Raw genomic sequence first — 19,777 nt, forward strand, 5'->3', positions numbered from 1 at the left:
AAGATTCTTTATTTCGTACGGGAATATGATTATTTTTGATAAGCGTAACAGTGCAAACAGTTTAAACATTGCAAAATATTCCGTGACTATCGTGAACGATAAAATATCGCGATTTTTTTTTTTTTTATTTATCGCGAATTTTCGTCACGGTTGTTTGATGTATAATATTATAACGCTATAAACATTTCGAATGGAATTCGACTGTTCGACTGGATAATACAAAAATTGCGCGCATTGCGACGTGTGGTATTTTTGAATAATGATCATGACACTTGGGGAATAAATATTGGAAATCTGTTTTTAACACGGCTCGTCTGGGATCTGTGTATCTGTTTCATCGTTTTATTGGAACTATAAAAAATTTAGATTTCCAAAACGTTTCGAAATTAATTAGCGAGAAATGTAAAGATTAAAAAGATTATTCATTGTTCTTATCGTTGTATGAAATACGATGATAAAAAAGAAAATAATCAGAATTTATCGGAATCTTTTCATTTGACAAATACAAGATTTATACACATTTATATGGCGTCTAAAAATTGAAGGATGACGATTATTGATTTTCGATAAGTACGGAAGACGAAGTCGTAAAAGGCGACGGAATGGTTGCATGTGTGAAAGAAAATCTGGATAAATCTGGAAAGCTCTTCCTTCCACATTTGGAAAGGAATAAAAAGAGCGTAACCGATGACAAATCTAAAATTAATAAATCGATATGTTTCGTTCCTATCTTCCCATCGAGATATTCGTACGAGTATATATTATTAAAAAAAAGAATAATAATAATCGAACATCTGCAAATGGATGAATGTGAAAACAATTCAATCCCTGCAAATTGAAGGATTTAATGCGAATAATGGAAATACATTAAACTCGTTCGAAGAAACGAATAAGTCACTGTACCCGTACAACATGTTATCAACCATTCGAACAACCATTCACGTTTTTTCGTTATTCAGAAATAAATGCACGTGTAAATAAAGAATCTCGAAAGGAAGTGACCAAGTGATTTTACAAGCATGATACAGAGCCCATGACGTAAGTGTAGACCTTTATCGTTGACTCCTCTAATTGACTTTCCGCTAATTGCGCTCATTCTTTTTCTTTTTCCCTCCTCTTTTTCAAGAATGCAAATCCAACCACGCTCGTACACACGATGCTAAGTGATAGATGATGCATCTTCTAGGTAAAAAGGAGCTCGAACTCGATGTTTCTCAAGTAACACGGATTTCACAACAAAGAAACGATCGATGAAGCGAAAGGTAAAGTTGTTCGACTTTTACAATTACATCTCTCAACATTAGGAAGGAATTAATACATAATTTCTTGAAGATAAGTTTAATTCTACGATTCGAAATAATTTTTCACGCAATAGATTTTGAATTCATTTAAAAGCGTTTCTTCACTCATTAATACAATTAGCTCGAAACGTGATACGATTAACAGGAGAGTAAATTTATACCGTGGTAAATTGCCGGTGTTATTTCTTACCCAAGTTGGAGAAACTTCCCCCTCCCAGAAGGTAAATCCAATTTCTTGAAATTCGGCGAACCGAACGATTTCCTTCGATAAAGTTAATCGCGTAATCCCGATGACTGGCTCCTCCTCCCGAACGGAAATGGAAATCGCATCACCCATCGAACGCAGCCATTAGTAGTTCGATGCTTCGATACACACGGTTCAAAATTCGTATCGACGAATCCCACCACCATTCCTGTTGACACACCTGTCGTAACTTGCCGCCAATTTCAAATTGCCACTTCGACTCCCCTCCCTCGCGTGTTTCCAAACCGCGAAATAACTTGGCCCCGATTTTTTCAAACAACTTCCTCGAGAGATTAATCAGAACTTTCGATAACGCGCGTGCAAATCGAGGAACATGGAAATATTCAAATTATTCATCCAAGATCGTTAAAAAATCTTTTCGAAACAATAAATTCATTCAATTAACTTATAAAATCTTCTTCAAAATTAATACTGATTCATAATTATTATTCTCAGGTACATGTGCACTTTATTCGATTTACAGAAGAGTTGGTCCTCGAAGAGTTATTTCGTTGTAGAGAAAATTGAAAGAAGAGTTGATGTAATACTGATTACCGAGTCACTGTATTTTCTTGTACTAATTATACTTTCATTTCAGGTACACTTGGGGGGGGAAAAAACTTGCTGGAGAGGGATCGGTGCAACAAGAAGTTCTCCTCTTGGAGAACGGTGCATCTTCGCGTGCAACGAGTGCAAGGCGACTTCCGCTCGGCCTCCGCAAATATTGACACCGTCGATATGCAGGTGCACACACGCGTGTGCACTCCCTTCTGGCCGCGTGTCTCTCCTCGCGACTGATCCCCGATTCGAGCGGCTTCTCGGATATTAATGTGGGAAAACACGATTCCCACTCGCTGAATGCCGAGTTGCGTTCGATGTTGGTTGTTCCAGGATGTTGTTTATTAGAAAGATCGAAAGCCTGTATCTTTCGAAATGTTGAACGACGAGGAACTCTCCGTCGAGAGAGTATATTTATTTATCGAAGCCTCGTCAAATGCTTTGACTGGCAAAATTGCGAGGATATTTCTCGCGATAACGATCACGATCGTCGTGTTGGATCATCTTGATTGTCAGGTATCCTCATTCAGCCATCCTCCTTTTCCAATTCGTTTTAAATATTCCAGTTAATATTCGATATTGTTATTAAATTGACAATGACAAATCCGTTGTTATATAGATTGCACGGAAATCCACAATGTACAATTCGATTCAATTACGTTCCATAGGATCATAAAGCAAGATCAAAGCAAGATCGATCGGGTGGGGCGTAACGAATTCCCTTATTAGAACAACCTTCTCGGAAACGCGCTCGCGATAGAATTGAAAAACTTCCACGAATTTTCATACGCGATATGAAATACAACGATTCGAGTCAGAGTTAATTCGAATCGCCCGCCAAATCCACGAAAGCTCTATATACACACGAAGTCACACACGAAGAGATACGATAAACAACAATCGAACATCCAAATTCCATTGCACGAGTTGCACGAGTTCCATCACGTGTTGGAAGTTAACCGAATTTCCACACAAACTGTTGTATTCACTGGTTGAAAGACGTGTCACGCCAAGGAAGACGTGAGATTCTCGAGGACAGATATTAATCAGCACCTTAGCTTTCTCTCTCTCTAACTCTTTCACCTTCGATCGGTCTTATCGCGTTTAACGCGCGAGCGAAAAAAAAGAAGATCGAAGGAAGAAGCGATCGAAACGGGGAAAGGGAGAGGTTACAAGGGAGAGGTGGGTCAAAGGGCGAAGGGAAATGGACGAAACGTAACGCGAGAACGGATCGTGGAATGCGTCGTAACGCGCGTGTTTCGAGCGAATAAGAAGGCTCTTCTACCACCTCGCCTGTTTTCCGACTCGCGCACAAACGCGCCTCTTAACCCGAAGAGAAATCTGAAAGCGGGGAGGGAGAGGCGATTACGAATGCAATCCGCGTCGCGTGCACCACCACGATTCCTTCTCCCTTCGATCGATAGAAGAGAATACTCCACGCTTTTTCCCTCCGCTTCCTCTCCGCGGGATTTTCGCGGGAAATTCGATCGAGCCGCGTCTCTCCCTCCTGTCACGCAATCCTGCTTAATTTTCTTTGCGTGGAAAGAGACGTTGGATAAATTTATGAGAAATTAGATAATGGGAAACGATTATATCATTTTATTATCGATAATAAGATTTGTTTCTTCTAACTCTAATTTAAGTAGAGAAAAATTAAATCTATATAGAATGTGAAAAATAAATTATTCAGAAATTCGTTATAAGATATACAATCATAGTTTGTTTTCCCTTCGATACTCTCGATACCGACATCGATCAAATTTTAATAATTCAAAATGCATCATAAATATCCATTTATAATGGGTCGCGTGACGATCCAACATTTCCTCGAACAGATAAATATCTTCCCATAATAATAAATCTTCCACGAACGGGAACAAAAAAAAAAAAGAAAGAAAAGGAGGGGAGGGAAACCGCAAATCGTCCCAAAGAACGAGCAAAGTGAAACGAAGGAAAGGGTTTATTACATTTCCCGCAAGAATTCATCAAACCGTGTTGGGAAAAAAAAAAAAGAAAAAAATAAAAGTCACAAAAGACATTGCTTATTTACCAGACGATAGTCACGGGCGAACCATACCGGGATCGATAACTTTCTACTGTCTTTCCGTTATAATAACGGTATAACCTCGGTTATATATATATATATATTTCTCAGTATATCGATATATACTGTAAGAATAGCAGGAAGTCGAGAACCACGACGACGGTCAAATACGAAATACAACCTATCCGAGCATAAATACTTTACGCCAGATGATAAACATTCCAACGCGTTCTTTGAATCACACGTAACGAAGAACACGTACACGCGGCCGTTTCCCTTCCATCGTCATCCCCTCTTCCCCCCCCCCCCCTTCTTCCGCTTACGATTCCACAGCTTTTCGTATAAAGATGCGAAGAAACCCTCGTGTGTGACTCGAGAGAATGAGAATGGCGTTGTTGTTTTTTTTCTTCTACGAGAGAGAGGATTTATTATTATAATTCTGGAGGAGGGAATTGTAATGAAATTGGACGAATTTTATTATTATTCGAAGAATTTCTTTCGAGAAGAAACTTGAACTTGTGGAGAAACTATGAAGTCTGTTTAAAGTTTTATAAAACTTGTTTCATAATTGTGAATAGTAATGAACAGTACGTGAAATAATAGGAAGGAAATAAGCGTTCGATATAGGAGGATAACGGAGCTCGTAAAGAGTCGTAAACGAATTATGATCGACGCTCGATTGCGGAAACGTATGAATCAACTGATAGTTGATGACTCATCCCTCCCCCTCCCCCGTCAATTTATGAACTCCCTGGACACTTCGGTTTTAATCAGCTACGTCACGGACGTCAATTACTCATCGTTTATAATAAAGGAAGAAGATAATGAACAAGCAACTACTTATGTACATACGTTCGGTATTCTTATTGAAGACAATCGAAAGCGATAATCGAGAATGCAAATATCGGCGCCATTTCCAAGGGCGAGAACGATCGAGATTCCAATCCAAGATTTTCATTTTGCCATTGGGAATCCAATTGTTTTATTAAGAAAAAAAAAATATATTCTCTTCTCTCTTCGAATTTATTTCGTCACAATTCATTACAATTTCATTTTCGAGAAGAATATCGTATCAACGGGGATTAAAATGGATTAAAATTAAAGAAGGTCCGAATGACTGAAAAGCAAGGCGAAATGTTAAAGGCAGGCACGTTTAGGGGGATCATCTTCCACGGCGGAAACATTGTTTCTGTACCCGTTTCGCGACACGATTCGCCACAATATTGCACATTAATCGCATAACCGTTGGTTGCGCAACCAACGTGGCTTCCATTGTGCGAGTCGTAAGCGCGCAGACACGATCGACGATAATAATGATCTTTTGTCTTTCTTTGGCCAAAGGACGCGTTAACGACGCGCGACTTAGACGCCCGGCTAAAGATCCACGTGTCACGTTATTTGTTTCCTATTGTGCCGTAAATAACAGAGCCGGGATGGTAATTCTCTCGCGTGGATAAAACCGGGCCTTGGAGAAGATACGACATTATTCCGATGATATATCAACGAGATTTCGAATATTTCTTGGGACGAAATAGGAATGCTCTAAAAATTTCGAATTATTTTGTGCATACAGGGATCGAAAATTCGGGGAAGCTTTTCAATTTGTGGTAATTTAATAAAATTCCAAGTTTGAAAGAATTATTTTATTCGAGACGCTCTTTCATACAACTTTTATACAATTTCAAAAAGCATGCTCATAACTGCTCTTGTTGAATTTACAGAGGGGAAATTTATTTCCTGGCAATGGCATATTCCAGTTCGCTGAACGAGCTGTCCAAGCACGGTTATGCTAAAGCCAAATCGGAATCATCTTGCTCCTGACGAGGGTTAATTTCGTTATCCATCAAGTGTTTGTCCACTAGAGTCGTTGTCACTCGGGGGATGAACTGCGAGGCAACGAAAACAGGATTGCAGACTTAAGAGTCTTAACGTTCACCCACCCATCCCTCTCCGAGATGATTACAACGCGTCAATCTATCGAGATTCGCCAACCAATGTACACAAGGAATAATACTTCTCTTCGTGGTATTATATAAACTGACGAGCTCTTTCTCCGTTTAATTGAGAATCTTTTTCAGAAAAAAAAAAAAGGATACTAAAAATCAACTCCTTTTTATCTCGAATCTACATCCAGGAACAATTAATTAGTGTCACGATTCGAAGCAAGAATTAATAGGAACAATCATAGAATCAACTTGTTACATATCCTTTGGAAAACAAATTTTTCTTCCACGAAAGGACAAACTTTTATCGCTTTGCAAAGCGATTAACACCGATTCGTGGACGCTAAAATTCGACGGAACGGCCAATAAGATCCTCTTCTCCCCTCGAAATGGGATGGACGGAAGTTCTTGGCGGGTAAACTTGTTTAATGAACGAACAAGGGACGTCTGTCCACCGTCTGGCAAATCGTCGGCGGCCCACACCCCTACGTGAGTCAGCTCTCGGAACTGCCAGCAACGAGATTTCGCTAACTTGGCGCGAATCATAGCCCCATAGCCAAAATGGATCTTTTCATCCCTCTCTCCGTATTCACAGCTATCCGTGGTATACGTGTCTCCCTTGTCGACAACTGCGAGAAACTCATCTAACGTGATTTCGGTTTCACCAGGCTCGAGGAATGGTATCGAGGATGGAGAAACAGTTGTCTAGTCGTTTGTTGGACACGTGTACAGGAGATAATGTTGATAGATCGTGGGAAAGGTAAGTGATTTTTTTGCTTTTGATATCTGAAGATAAATGAATGATAATTCCTTTCGAAAATATTGTATACGTGGATCGATATCGTTAAAGTTAATTATTCCAGAAAGAATGTTGGAGCAAAGGGTAATTCGAATAACGAAACGATTAACAGGGGACGATTAATTGGGAAGATAGAAGTGAAAGAGGGATAAGGGGGGAGAGTGGTATCAAGCATCAGAAACTGGGAAATTTTCATCGGTCGATGCACGCAACTCGGGGGTTGGGGAAGAGAGAATGACCACGATCCTTTGAAGTCTTGTCAGGGCTGCTTTTCAGATTATATTCTCCAAAGAGAATGCTTCAAACGAGTTCTCTTTTCTCCGGTGACAAAACCAGAATAACAGTTTAACAGGCGTGTTTATGGAAAGGAGGTGAGAGGGAAGCAAAGAGGGGGAAGCTGTCTGCGGCAAAGTTCTCATTTTCGCGGGTATCAAAAGGTGGCCGCAGGTGGTATCTGCACTCGTCTTCTGGCTGGGATCGACAGTCAGGATGATCCCTTTGTTTCTCGATATAAATCAATATATCCTCAAATTGCTCCTGTCGCGAGATTTCCAATCGTGACAGATATTATCGATCTTTTCCCTGTGGAAAGGGAAATATCCATAAATATTCATTTTCATGAATAAAAAAAAAAGAAAGAGGGGAAAAATATTCCATTTCATAAATCTCCGATCTTTTAACTCGTGTTTCGATCGGATGAACGAGAAACACAGGAAAGTATCGATTCAAAAATCTTGTTGTCCCGGATAAAAATTGTAATTTTCGTCCAGGTCTCGTTTTAAATATTCCTTGTCGTACCATTTGTGCAATATGTATACAATTTATCTTTTGTAGCAGTGTCCACGATTTGATTGTCACGTATTCCGTAAATCGAGAAAAAACGCAGCTGAAGCTATTCCATATTGACAGACGAAATATATATATATAAAGAGAGAAAAAATATAGAAAGAGGACGATTATACACAAGAACCAATAACACAATTTTCTGTTTTTAATCTTTTTGAATATATCAATTAAATGCTAAAATAAATCGAAAAGTTCAACCACGACTTGGATGTTTATCAAGAAAGAATTACTCGAAGGGAATTTTTAATTTATTCCATCTTACGTGACTTTTGCCTCTGTTTTATTCTATCTTCGAGTTAACCATAGTTTCGAAGAGAATAAGAAAAATTTAAGAATTAAAAAAAAAAAAAAGAAGAGAAGAGTTTAATGATTAAAATTCGTAGGAAGGAATCGTTCAAATATCCTTGATATTCGAGGAATGTTGAGAGGCACAAGAGGCGTCGATATTTCATTTTCCAGGCGATCGGTAAACCAATCACAACGAGGAAAAGTACCTCTCCACCCTTTGTGTCTCGCGATCTTGGCGTAACTTGTTAATGAACCACCCTCGACACCCGCCGCAACCATAACCGCCAACTTTGATCCTATCGCTCGCCTTTCTGTCGCGACGATTATGGCAAATCCAAGGTTTTTCTTTTTTCAATTTTTTATCCCGCCTGTAAACGAGGCTGTTAACCATATTAAATTTGCCTCATTAACTTATGGAAGCATTATCATATAATATAATAACAGCGAAACATTGTCGTGACCTCGTGCAATTAACTGAGGGATAACAGAAGAGTTTAATTTGAAAGAAAATATTTCGCGTATGTATTTCAATTTAATTATTGTTTGTGCACACGCTGATACGATGTCACGTTTAGTAAAAAATAATTCAAGAAACTTGTCGAAAACTTGTGGTAAAAACAAAAACTGAATTATCTTTGTAGAAAAACGAATGACGTAAAGGTGTTCGAATTATCAAATAAACGTTACGAACGTTGGGAAGAAAAATCTAATAACCTGATAACATTGAGGAGTGTGGTATATTTCAAACCATTTAAGCAAATGGAACGGCCATTGTTCTACATCAGACAGCCTCGTAATTCTTTCCTCATAGTGTATTTCCTTGCTTGACATCTTTTAATAAATTATAAATTAAACTGCTAGTTTATATTTACCATCCAATTTGATTAATCTTTATTTTACTAGAATACAAGAAATAACTATACAACTCGTTTCAATATATCCAAACATACTCCAGAGGATTAATGCACAATTCACTCAAAAAAGATGCATTGTTTCCAAAGCGATCGAACAAAGAAATCTGAATCGCTGTTTAAATTTTCCATCCCCAAGAAGATTCGAAGCGGAAGAGGAAATGTACCGGTTGAACACAGCACCATCCACTCTTTACACGGTTCGAGGATTATTTACACGGCCCGTGAAAAATCCTCCGATCGGATGCAACAAACTTGTTTACGAGCGGTTTGAGCCAGGGCGGCAGCTCTGATACGCGTCGACCATCCCTCCCTTTCTCCAACCCCTTTGTCCCAACTCCGCGCCCCAATCGGGATCAATATGTTCCCCGGTCGTGGATCGTCGTGGAAACGTTGTGGAAAACGCCTTGCACCGAGGTAAGGACGATAAATCTTGATTTCGGGGCATTGATATGCCTTGCCGTGTCTCGAGGAAACGCTGTTGGAAGCGCGAGATCGATGGATCCCCGCTTCATGGGGGATAATTTCGAATGGCGGATGCAATCCAGGGTGCAGACGATACTGTCGGGATCCATCCACTTCCGGGATGTCCCTTCCGCGTGGCTTTATCTCTCGATTATTGACTGGTTTCGAAACGAGAAGCCGTTATCGCTTTGCGTTTCTATTCACGCGATCGATGAAGGGACGGTGATGTTTCTTAACGAATGATGGATACGAATGATGGTTTGGTAGAAATTTGCAGATGAAGTATTTCTTTAATATGTTTCAGTGTTTACATCTTGAATTATTGTAATTTGATATCTTAATCAATTGTATAAACTATATCAATTGTGGGGAAAGGTATTGTATAGGAAATACGATGATCGAGATGAAAGTTATTTAATCAATTGGCAGACTTCGAATGTTAAAGAAATGTTAAAGTGGAAGATCGAGTGGAATTCGTTGATCTTGAATTCAACTATTTTTAAAGTGCAAATTCTATTTTTTTTTTTAACGATAATATAATGTACACGCATAGATATGTAAGTATATTTTAGTGAGATAATTTATTTTCAAGGAAGCCACGATACAATAAATTGAACGTTTAACACACGTGTGTGTGTGTGTACTCGTTTTACATGAATGTAATATTAATGATAACTTTGAAATTCCTTCTATCGGTTTTATTTATTATACTTTTCGAGTTATTCGGTTCAAAAATATTCAAGGTTAATCAAGGAAACACGGAAAATATTACGAAACAGTGAAATAGTTTTTAAAGATGATCTAATTCTAGACAAATTATAAATATAACAAAAACGAGAGAGTGTCTACTGAAAATTCAATCGTTTGCTAAATAAATAGCAGATAAAATTTAATAATTATTTTTAACAAAAAAAAATAGAAAAAAGATAAAATACAAAATACTTAAAGAAAGGGTGAGTCTCTTAAGAATTCTTTTTGATAAAGAATGTCATTTAATCTATACTAACAATCAATTGTTTCAGAATATTGAAGAACATTTATAAATTCAAGACGAAATGGTAAAAATTCTGCTGAAGCTATTCGAATCTTCCTGCATGAAATTAAAACATTAAAAGATTGTATTTCAACGAATCACTTGATACCTGAAGAAACTAACATACTAAAATATTGAGATTATATTTCTATTAATCAATGGATTTTAGTTTAAACAATTCAAGAAACGAAAATTTGTTAAATTCTTCCTTTAAAAAAAAAAAAGAAGAAAAAAGAATCGATTTCGAAACAAGATATTCGAATTCTATGTTTCTACGAATTCAAAAACTCAAATCCATCCCTAATTCCAACAATTCTACTGTACTCGAGAAAAGAATAAAAACGGTATTATTATTCTTCGATAAATGGGATTCGTAGAGAGGCGTATTAGAATATTTTTCCATTAATATCGGGGGATAATAAGCGGGGAGGAGAGCATATGTAGCCTCGTCCAAGGGTGGTTTCGCTGTGAACAATTTTCCGCGAAGGGGGAAGGCCGCCATGCATCGAAGAATAATGGATTTTCCGGCACCAGATGATCCTCCATTCATCCGAACGGGCTAGGATTTTCCACAGGCTTCGCCGAGAGAAAAGCCCCGCGAATTTTTATCTCCTTCTTTTTAAACGCGACACCCTAGAACCGTCATTGTTCCCCGGCTCCTCGCTTCCTGTCAGCTTTTATTCGCCATTCCTCGACGCCTTCTATTTTCTAATCCTCGACAATTTTTTTGTTCTCGCTTCAAAACAAACCGGAACTCTGCCACCATATTTCTTTACGCGATCGTCTTCCTTGAACGATCCTTATGTGGATCGTGTTATAATGTTGGATAAATTAGAAGACAAAGTTATATGGTGAATTTAATCCTCAATATAATTAAAATTTTTACAGATTCCTCTTTCATATATGACAGAAAAGAGAAATGGCCAAAAAATATTTGGATAAATGTTTGAGAATTGGAATTTGTGCATTCATTTATCGCATGAATATTAATTCTTTTGTTTTGCGAATAAAAAGAAGGAAGGATAAATGAAAGAAAGGTTCGTTTTAAAACAATAGAAACCATATCGTTACGAGATCTTGTGCAACATTACGGCGAGGACGAAGGAAGAAAATGGGGAAATTTCGAATTTTACCCGGGGAAAATAAATCCAAAATAAATTCTCGTTCGACGTTACGTCGATAGCAGATGAGTTACGGGTTTACAGGTGGAAAAAGATTAATAACGGAATTGGTATACGCGGATATTTGGTTCTATCTCGTTTGAAGACGGGACCAGATGCGACCAAATATATATCTCTAGATGTGCCAGATCGATACCGGAGGTGCCCGTGTATTACGTAAGCGAAATTGTCGAAAGCCAGCAAGCTCGCTCGTGACCCAGGCTTTGACCTTGGCCTGCATTCGAGACCGCTGCTGCAGATGCACCAACACGAGTGCAGCCGGTTACACGTCACTGTGTCGCGCATCTGCTCTGATCGTTGTGCGCGCGTTATTTGTGTGGAAAGGAGTGGCTTATCGCGCGTTTCAAAATCTATGATTTCGTAGACAGGAGACGCATTTATTACATTGGTAAGTTTTGATTACTTTTTCTTTTCTTTGTTACTCTAATTTCTCGTGCATTTGCTTTCAGTTTCCTATATTTCCAATTTGAAAACGGTTTAATAAAAAATTATTATAGTTTCTTTTTTTGTAAGGATATTTCCATTATCTACATTTTGAATTTTTTAATTTTACAATAATTATTGATTGATTACTTTTAGTTATTTTTTAGATTTCTTTCACTGGTTAACAAATTTTCACGAACGAACGTGGAATTATTTCTGAAAACTCCTATATATCGAAACGCGAAAAGAATAGAGAGTTTTTCTAAAGTTTACGTGCACAAGCTGTGTGTGTGTGTTTAAGCACACGTGCGCGCGTCCCGTTCGTGGTTGAACAACTGCATCCGTGCCAAGAATTCACTTCTGCTTTATCCCTTTCGAGAGGGTGAGGTCGACCCCCTACATAGCACTTCTTCTTTCACAACTACTGTTCGCGAACCTGTGGATATATATATTCTCAACGCGGTAGAAAGTTTCCCGCTTCCGGTTTGAGTAAACGTTCCCTAAATAATACACAACGATTCTCTCGATCGTTGCTCATCCAAACAATCGCGCTGATAATCTCGCGTTTACTGTTTGAACGGAACGATTTGCTTGCCACTGAATTCCAATCACGGTTCTTTCTCTAAACATAATCGTATAAACATATTTTTGTATACGATAATCCGTCGATGAAGACAAGCTGATATCGTCGTTATCGATTATAATTAATGTCCAGTGTTGCACAACAACAGAGATAACCGTGCTTATAATATTTACACGCGCTGAAAAAAATTGTATAGGAATGTACATGGCTGGTGTTAGATGGCAGCACAGGTTTGAATCCAGTAAAAAGAAAAAATAATCATCTTGTCGTCAGTGTGTAGAAAAATCTAGATATTTACTCTCATCTCTTACGTCATCCTCGTATATTGACAATGATCCTCGTGAATATTATAAATTTCGATTGGAAAAACAAATTTCTCCCTAAAAATCCATCCAACGGAAACCGGAGTACAATTACACAGTGATTTACGATTCCCTTTAAATCCTAGCTCTTTGCTTGTCTCGCAAAGAGAAAAATGCATGAAAGGAAAACGATGGGAAAGGTGGAACATCAAACGGCATATGCGATCGGCGTACAGGGAGGCTCCAGGTGCCATCCAGAATTTATTGCGCGTTTAATGAGCGTCAAATCCTTCCTTCGTGTGAGATATACGAGGATTAGAAAATCATAATTCTCACCGATTAAACAGGAGATATTTACAGAAAGGATCTCTCCTCCTCTTCCTCGTACAATCTTAATAACGAACTTTCGTTTGAATAATTAATTCCCGGAGGGGGAGAAATTAAACTAATCCACCCTTGCTCCTCTCACGGCAAAAACATTTGCTCGACAATTTGGAAACGTTAGACGAAATCTCGTGCGTGCGTACGTACTGGAGGCTAAATGAAATTCGAATAAACGCCGAAGCGTCACTCGTGGGACGGGAGAGAAACTCTGGAATCGTTATTTCCCTTTGAACCCTCCTGCACAATCCTTGCAAAAGCTGAACACGGTTGATTCAGAAATTTTCATGTTGTAGTTAAGTTTATTATTTTAAATCTGTAATAGCGAGAGAATTTATCATGAGATGAATAATAATTCGAGGGATAACAGTTAATGTTTTTAATGATGGAATTGAACGTGTGATTTTATCATATTTGAAAAGGAAGGAATTGCGAGTTATTCTTGATTGAAGGATAAATACACGCTTCGATCAACCGTGAAATTATTATCGCGTCCGTTTAAATGGATTATAAAATTTGTTACAAATTTAATTAACGATAATTAATCATTTTTGAAAATTATTAAGAAATCTTATTAAGAAAGCGCGGATTCTTGATCGTGTTCTAGCGTTAATAGGAAATGACGGCGTTCCGTTTATTATCGTAGGGACGAATTTATAGCACGATCGATTCAATTTTAACTTCTCGTTGTTCCGCGTTCCTTGATTGTTTTTCGGTAATTCGAGGCAAGACTGGGAAAATACGAGTTGCATCAAGAAGAAAAACAAACGGCGCCAATGGGGGGAAAGCAGGATTCGATAAACGCGAAGGGAGAAAGCGGAACGTTAGATTGATATTTACCCGGGTCTGTAGCAACAATTCCGATGTCGTTTAAACATCGATTAACTCCATCAACACGAAAGAACTTTTAGAAACATCTTTTATTTATAGTTCCATTCCATCCCAACCTTTTCGCATCCCTTTTGCAATAGGTGGATAAATATTGTAGTTGGCTGGCAAGGAAGAGAGAAGCGATGTTTGACAAATATCCACAGACTGCAAAACTATTGTACCGAGCTTGTCTCATTTATTTATCGAGAAAATTAATCAATAGGAATATTATCATGTCGGCACGCTTTGAAACTCCATATTTATTTTCAAATTGCTTGGACTTTGAACTTTCGATCAATGCAGATCTCGACTCTCTTCCTATTCTTCCAAAATATACTCCAAATTGTTATTCGCAACAATTTTAACACTTATCCACCACGTCATTCCTCATTCTATCCTCGTAAAATATAAAATCTTCTCAATTTCAACATTCTTTAAACACCTTACTCGTCATTTTCCAATTTTATTCGCCGATACCTCAGCCAAATTTCTCTTCCAAAAAAAGAAAAACGCAAATTCATAGTCTCGTTTCTCGTCGCGGCAATCTCGAAGAAGAAAGGGGAGGCTGCTCGAACTTTCGACGAACTAAGTCGAGCGCTAAATAATTATCCTAATTCCGCCTAAGGTGTGCGCGACTCTCCACCCTCTCCTCCCCCATTTTGGCCAACGCCCCGTTCAACCCAGGGATAAATTACCATCCTGGAGTAATGGTTCCGGCTAATTTACGAAGGTGGGAATTAAAGTTTTTTTCATAGATCTCCGTCGATGCTCGTAATAACTCGCCGTCCATGCACCACCCTCCGATTCTAATTCCCTCCTCCTCTCCATTTTTTTCTCGCTGCTTCACCTCTGAAAATCCGATTTCTTCTGAAAGAGGCTCGAAACTTTAAGGGAGTAACTTAATCGCACTTTCGATCGTTCCGTGGCGTTAAATATTGCCGTGGATGGAATATTTCATCAGAGCGAGGAACTTTCATCCCCTCGATTCGGACGCATCCAAAGCGTCTTCGATGAGAGATATATTTCTCTTGGACCCCAGCAGGGAAAGGAAGAGTGAATTCGAATTTATATTTCGGTATCCTGTGGATATACGCGGTTTGATATATTGGAGCAATTCTTAACAGGATGAAGATACAACAAGAATCTAATTTAAAATTGTTTTATAAAGTTTTCTGGTTACATTTTAAGTATTTTGACAAATAAGTTATTGGAACAATTTTTTTTAGATATAATGGAGCAATATATCAACAGAAGGAAACTTTAAACGTGTAAAATATTTCAAAGCTCCTTGTCTATCGTTGAAATCATAATTGGATTTTCATAATAATTTTTCTGAAAATTATATGCCAAAAAATATTTCGATCAAACGTAATCAAAACGTAATCAATTCAATTACGAATTTATAAACGAAGTTTCGATCCACTTAGAAATGCCCAACGAATGTACACGGGAAAGACAGAAAGCAGTGTACGAGAACACTCGGATCATTGAATCAGAGATAGCTGGAGGGGTGTATATAACGTGTCCAGACCAATTCTGTCTCTGGCAATAGGGCCGATTCGATAAGCCCTTAATCCATTGGCAATTAATCCGCACAGTGGGCAACGCAACCCCTTCAAACCCCTACAGTTAGCGCCACCTACGTGCAAACGTACGCTGTCTCTGTCTGCCGCTTTCGACCGAATACTCGCCCCTCGAGTATTCCTCTTTGTCGCTCGTTAATTCAGCAGCCTCTGTGACTATATAATTAATCGATGGCCCGTGTATGTTTATGCACGGAATACGGGTCTGTTACTTGGACACGGTATTCACGCTGGTTGCGGCGATAATGAACGTTTCTTTGGATTGATTTATAGAGAGCGAACGATCGAAGAAATTTTCATAGAGAATTATTCATTAGAAAAAATATTCTTTCTTTGGAGAACAAGGACACGTGAAGATAAAATTCTTAAAACTGTGTGTGTTAATACAGTCAGTTTATAACATTAATATTATTAGTTTAAATTAAACTAACAGTTGATTTTTCTACATTTTCGTATAATATTTCGTTTATTGGTAGCACGAGCGCTAATTGCAAAATTGCTCGTTAATTATATAATAAATAAACAAATATTTAGTCCAGATACCGCAATTCATTAATTGGATCGATTGATTTTCTACTAGTTTCATTTATGGTATCAAGAAGTGTGAACACTACGAAGATTTAAAAAAGACTTAATCACATTCTAATTAATTCGATGATCAAAAACAAAGAAGGATAATTAATTTTCAACAGATAGATATAAATTACATCTCAATACGCTGCATGCTGCAAACAATTATATTCGAAGAAGAGAGAGAAACTTGAAAGCAACACGCAACATCTTTCCACCGTATTGTTTACAACGCCATAAATATCTGGCGCGACTTAACAATGAAACTAAAAAAAAAAAAGAAAAAAGAGAAGAAAAACTAAGAAAGAAGAAAGAAGAAGAAGAAGAAGAAAAAAAAGGAACATCACGCGACGTTCGGATGATTCGTTTCAAAAAGAAGCGTACGTGACATTCTTTTCATGGTTTCTTATTTTTCGAAGCGAACGGAAGAGTTTCCGCGGGGGAGAGGAAAGGCGACAAAGAGATCATGGCGTACAGAGAGAGAGAGAATGGTTCGAGAACAATTGGATGGAGGAAGAGATTTGAAACGAGAGCAGCAACGGGAGAGGGGCCCCGGTACTTTGGCCGTAAAGAAAGGAAAGCGTACTTTGAAAGAACTCACCGTGATACGTCCTCCTGAGAAACTGCTCGTGGCGTGGCCGCTCCATGGAGAGCAAGAGAAGACGCGTGACGTGATTCCTGTGAATACGGCAGCGTCGAGTTGTTCTCCAGCGCTGACACGGAACCATTTTGTTTTCCTGTTCACGAGAGAAATGAATGAAAAAGGGAGAAGGGTATAGGTAATTTCGAGGGTCGATTTTCTCGATTAATTTAGTTTTTTAAACGCGTGGAAACAAATTGGGGACGAAAGGGGGAGCGTAAATTTGAATTTTTATTTTTTAATCAGCGGTGCAGATTCCCTTTAAAAAATTCATCGAGACAAAGAGTCGATTTAATAATTACCTTCTACATGAAATATTTTTTTAAATTTTTCTAAAAACGGATCTGAATTATTTTGTCGTTCGTTTTTTTTTTTACACAGCAGTAATCATTTAAGCAACTATTTTATAAATATAAATTTTTTATACGAAAAATATACGTATATCGATATCGATAAATGATATTTTTCGTTCGCAACAGATTAATACCGGAAATTCATCAATTAAAGTTATCAGTATATAAATCCCGAGCAAAGATAACGCGTATATAGAATTGTAATCGAAACACAAACTCGGATAAAAAACATATGGTATTGCTTCCGTGCAATTTTTGACCGTATTCGTGCTATTTCTCTCGTGTGAAACGTAGGAGAGTTTACGAGCTCAAGTTTACGAGCGTCGTGAATAAGTTACGCTCGAGGATCGTTGATGTGGACAAAAGTATGGATGGAAGAAAAATCCACGTGTCTATCATTCGCGAGTGAGACCCATGAGAATTTGCGAAAGTGGATTACGTGAAAAATTATTAACGAGGAGATCGATCGAGTTGTATTGGATACCCCGGACAATTTTCCATTTGGATAATTATTGATTGGGAATACTTTTACTTTTGGGACAAAAAATTAATAAAAAAATAATTGCACGGAAATTATTACGCGTATCTATAAATATATAAATATAACGTTATAATTGGTTTTAGAGATACAGCGTGGAATGTTATGGCGATATAAACCGCGAATATAAACATTGTCATTGATATTCAAAATATATCGATTGAACGGAGTCGTGTTCCGGACACGGAGCAGAACGGACGTGTTGCTTTTCGTTCCTCGCAAGAGTATTGAATTATTTAATAAATTAATTATTTTCGTGTAAATAGTTAATCATTACAATTTTATAATTATTATAAAAATTGTAAAAAATACATTATGGAAGAACGAATGCCAATCGCAATAATATTATAGCTTAATAATAATATTTCGTATTTTTCCGACCGAATTGCGAATGTATATTTTATATAAAAAATTTTGTTAACCCATTGTTACAAAGTTGTAGTAAAATATTAAATACAATATGAATATTTATGTAGGAACAAAATCTTATTTTAAAATTTATGCATAATATTTTAAGCAATTCTTACGAATTGTTTAGACATCGTGCAAATACAAATAAAAAAAGAAACTTTTCATATTTTTTAATGAAAAATCTGCTTTATGTTATTATATATTCAAATTATATTCAATATTTGCTTATTATCTTTGTAACAAAGGGTTTATAAACAAACTTTGAATAAAATAATAATAGAAAAGTGAAAAAAAATAGCCTGCGCAATATTATAATATTCGAGGAATATTATTTTAATATCATCAGAGAATATTAATTTATTTACTTTATATTCGAAATCGATTTTACATACGAGCTACTGAACATTTACATACTGTAAATTTCACACAGCTTCCGTAATTTGCGCATTATTCCACTTCTGTCTTCGTCATAATGCATATGCGGCGGTATGGATACGCGTGTAATAAGATAAATTCGTTTTTTTACGATTTCTAGAAAAGCATACTTCCACGCGTAATATCTCAAATAAATTATGTTATCTCGAGAAAAATGTGTATGTATAAATATAGAAGCGAGAAAATTCGATAAACCAACATTTTTAAAGAATAAAAACGAAACCGATCAAAACAAAATTTTAACTTTTCACAAGTTCTTTCTTTTATCTTTCTAATTCAATCCATCATTACCTTTATTTTAATTAACCTTTTACAACGTTTTTTACAAAAAAAAAATAGTGAATTGAGAAGAATCGATCAACTTAAATTAAATTAAAAATAACATACAAAAATCGTTCATATATTCCAATCAAAAGAAAAAAAAAGAAAAATAAGTCGATCGATTCGCTTTGGAAATTTTTCCAAAATTCTCGCGTTACAATCTGAACTAAGGAAAATGATCGAGAAAGCAACGTATCCGTTCAGCGTATCCGAAAGAAAAGAATTTCTTCGAGTGGATAGAAAGAGAGAGAGAGAGAAAACCTCCACTTCCGGTGGACACGAACAAAAGTAACGTTTCTTTCGCGTGAAATATTCATTCGAAAGGCGGGGGCCATGAAAAGATCCGACGAAAATGTGCGCGATATAAGGGGAGGGGTCGTGGACTATGAATCTAACGGGTGGTGAATAATATATGCTCGAATGGGATTGCAGGGCTTACGTGGTTGCGGCGAGAGCGAATTGTCCGAGGCTATTGGGGGTGGCGGCGGCGGCACGATTCCGGTTTCCGGTTTCGCCACGAGAAGAACCACGCGATCCTGGGTCGCCTTGAGCGTCGCCACCGCTTCCTCGTGCGTCACGTTCTCCAGGTTCTTGTCGCCCTGCTGGAATCAAAGGAATCCTCTTTTTACACTCTCCGCTCGAGTTGCCCCACGACACTGCACACAACGCTACCGACACAACTCGATACCGTTGAAATGCAATTTAATTTCATCGGGGCTCGCCTTGAAGCTAGCTTTCCTCTCTTCCTTTGGCT

At 37.7% G+C, this 19,777-nt stretch overlaps 1 protein-coding gene and 1 long non-coding RNA gene across 16 annotated transcripts in view; one reads left to right on the plus strand and one right to left on the minus strand.

Annotated features, from left to right (window-relative positions):
* LOC724292 (disks large 1 tumor suppressor protein) overlaps positions 1 to 19,777 on the minus strand; it is a 457,694-nt gene that overhangs the window by 55,883 nt on the left and 382,034 nt on the right. For 13 of the 14 annotated variants that reach the window (XM_026444421.1, XM_026444422.1, XM_026444416.1 and 10 more), the window contains 2 exons: positions 19,463 to 19,625; positions 16,927 to 17,062 (listed from right to left, as the gene is read on the minus strand). In XM_026444421.1, the coding sequence (XP_026300206.1) occupies positions 16,927 to 17,062; positions 19,463 to 19,625 (299 nt within the window). The remainder of the gene's footprint in view (positions 1 to 16,926; positions 17,063 to 19,462; positions 19,626 to 19,777) is intronic. The other variant, XM_026444412.1, reaches the window with a different exon arrangement.
* On the plus strand, positions 4,507 to 10,262 carry LOC107965308. Of its 2 annotated transcripts, none has more exons than XR_003305891.1 (3): positions 4,507 to 5,754; positions 5,869 to 8,541; positions 8,665 to 10,262. It is a non-coding gene; the product is annotated as an uncharacterized LOC107965308 (long non-coding RNA). The 2 variants fall into 2 exon arrangements; XR_003305892.1 differs by having other exon boundaries at positions 5,869 to 6,579; positions 6,686 to 10,262.

This window comes from Apis mellifera, linkage group LG12 (assembly GCF_003254395.2).
Source record: "Apis mellifera strain DH4 linkage group LG12, Amel_HAv3.1, whole genome shotgun sequence".
Classification (NCBI taxonomy): domain Eukaryota; kingdom Metazoa; phylum Arthropoda; class Insecta; order Hymenoptera; family Apidae; genus Apis; species Apis mellifera.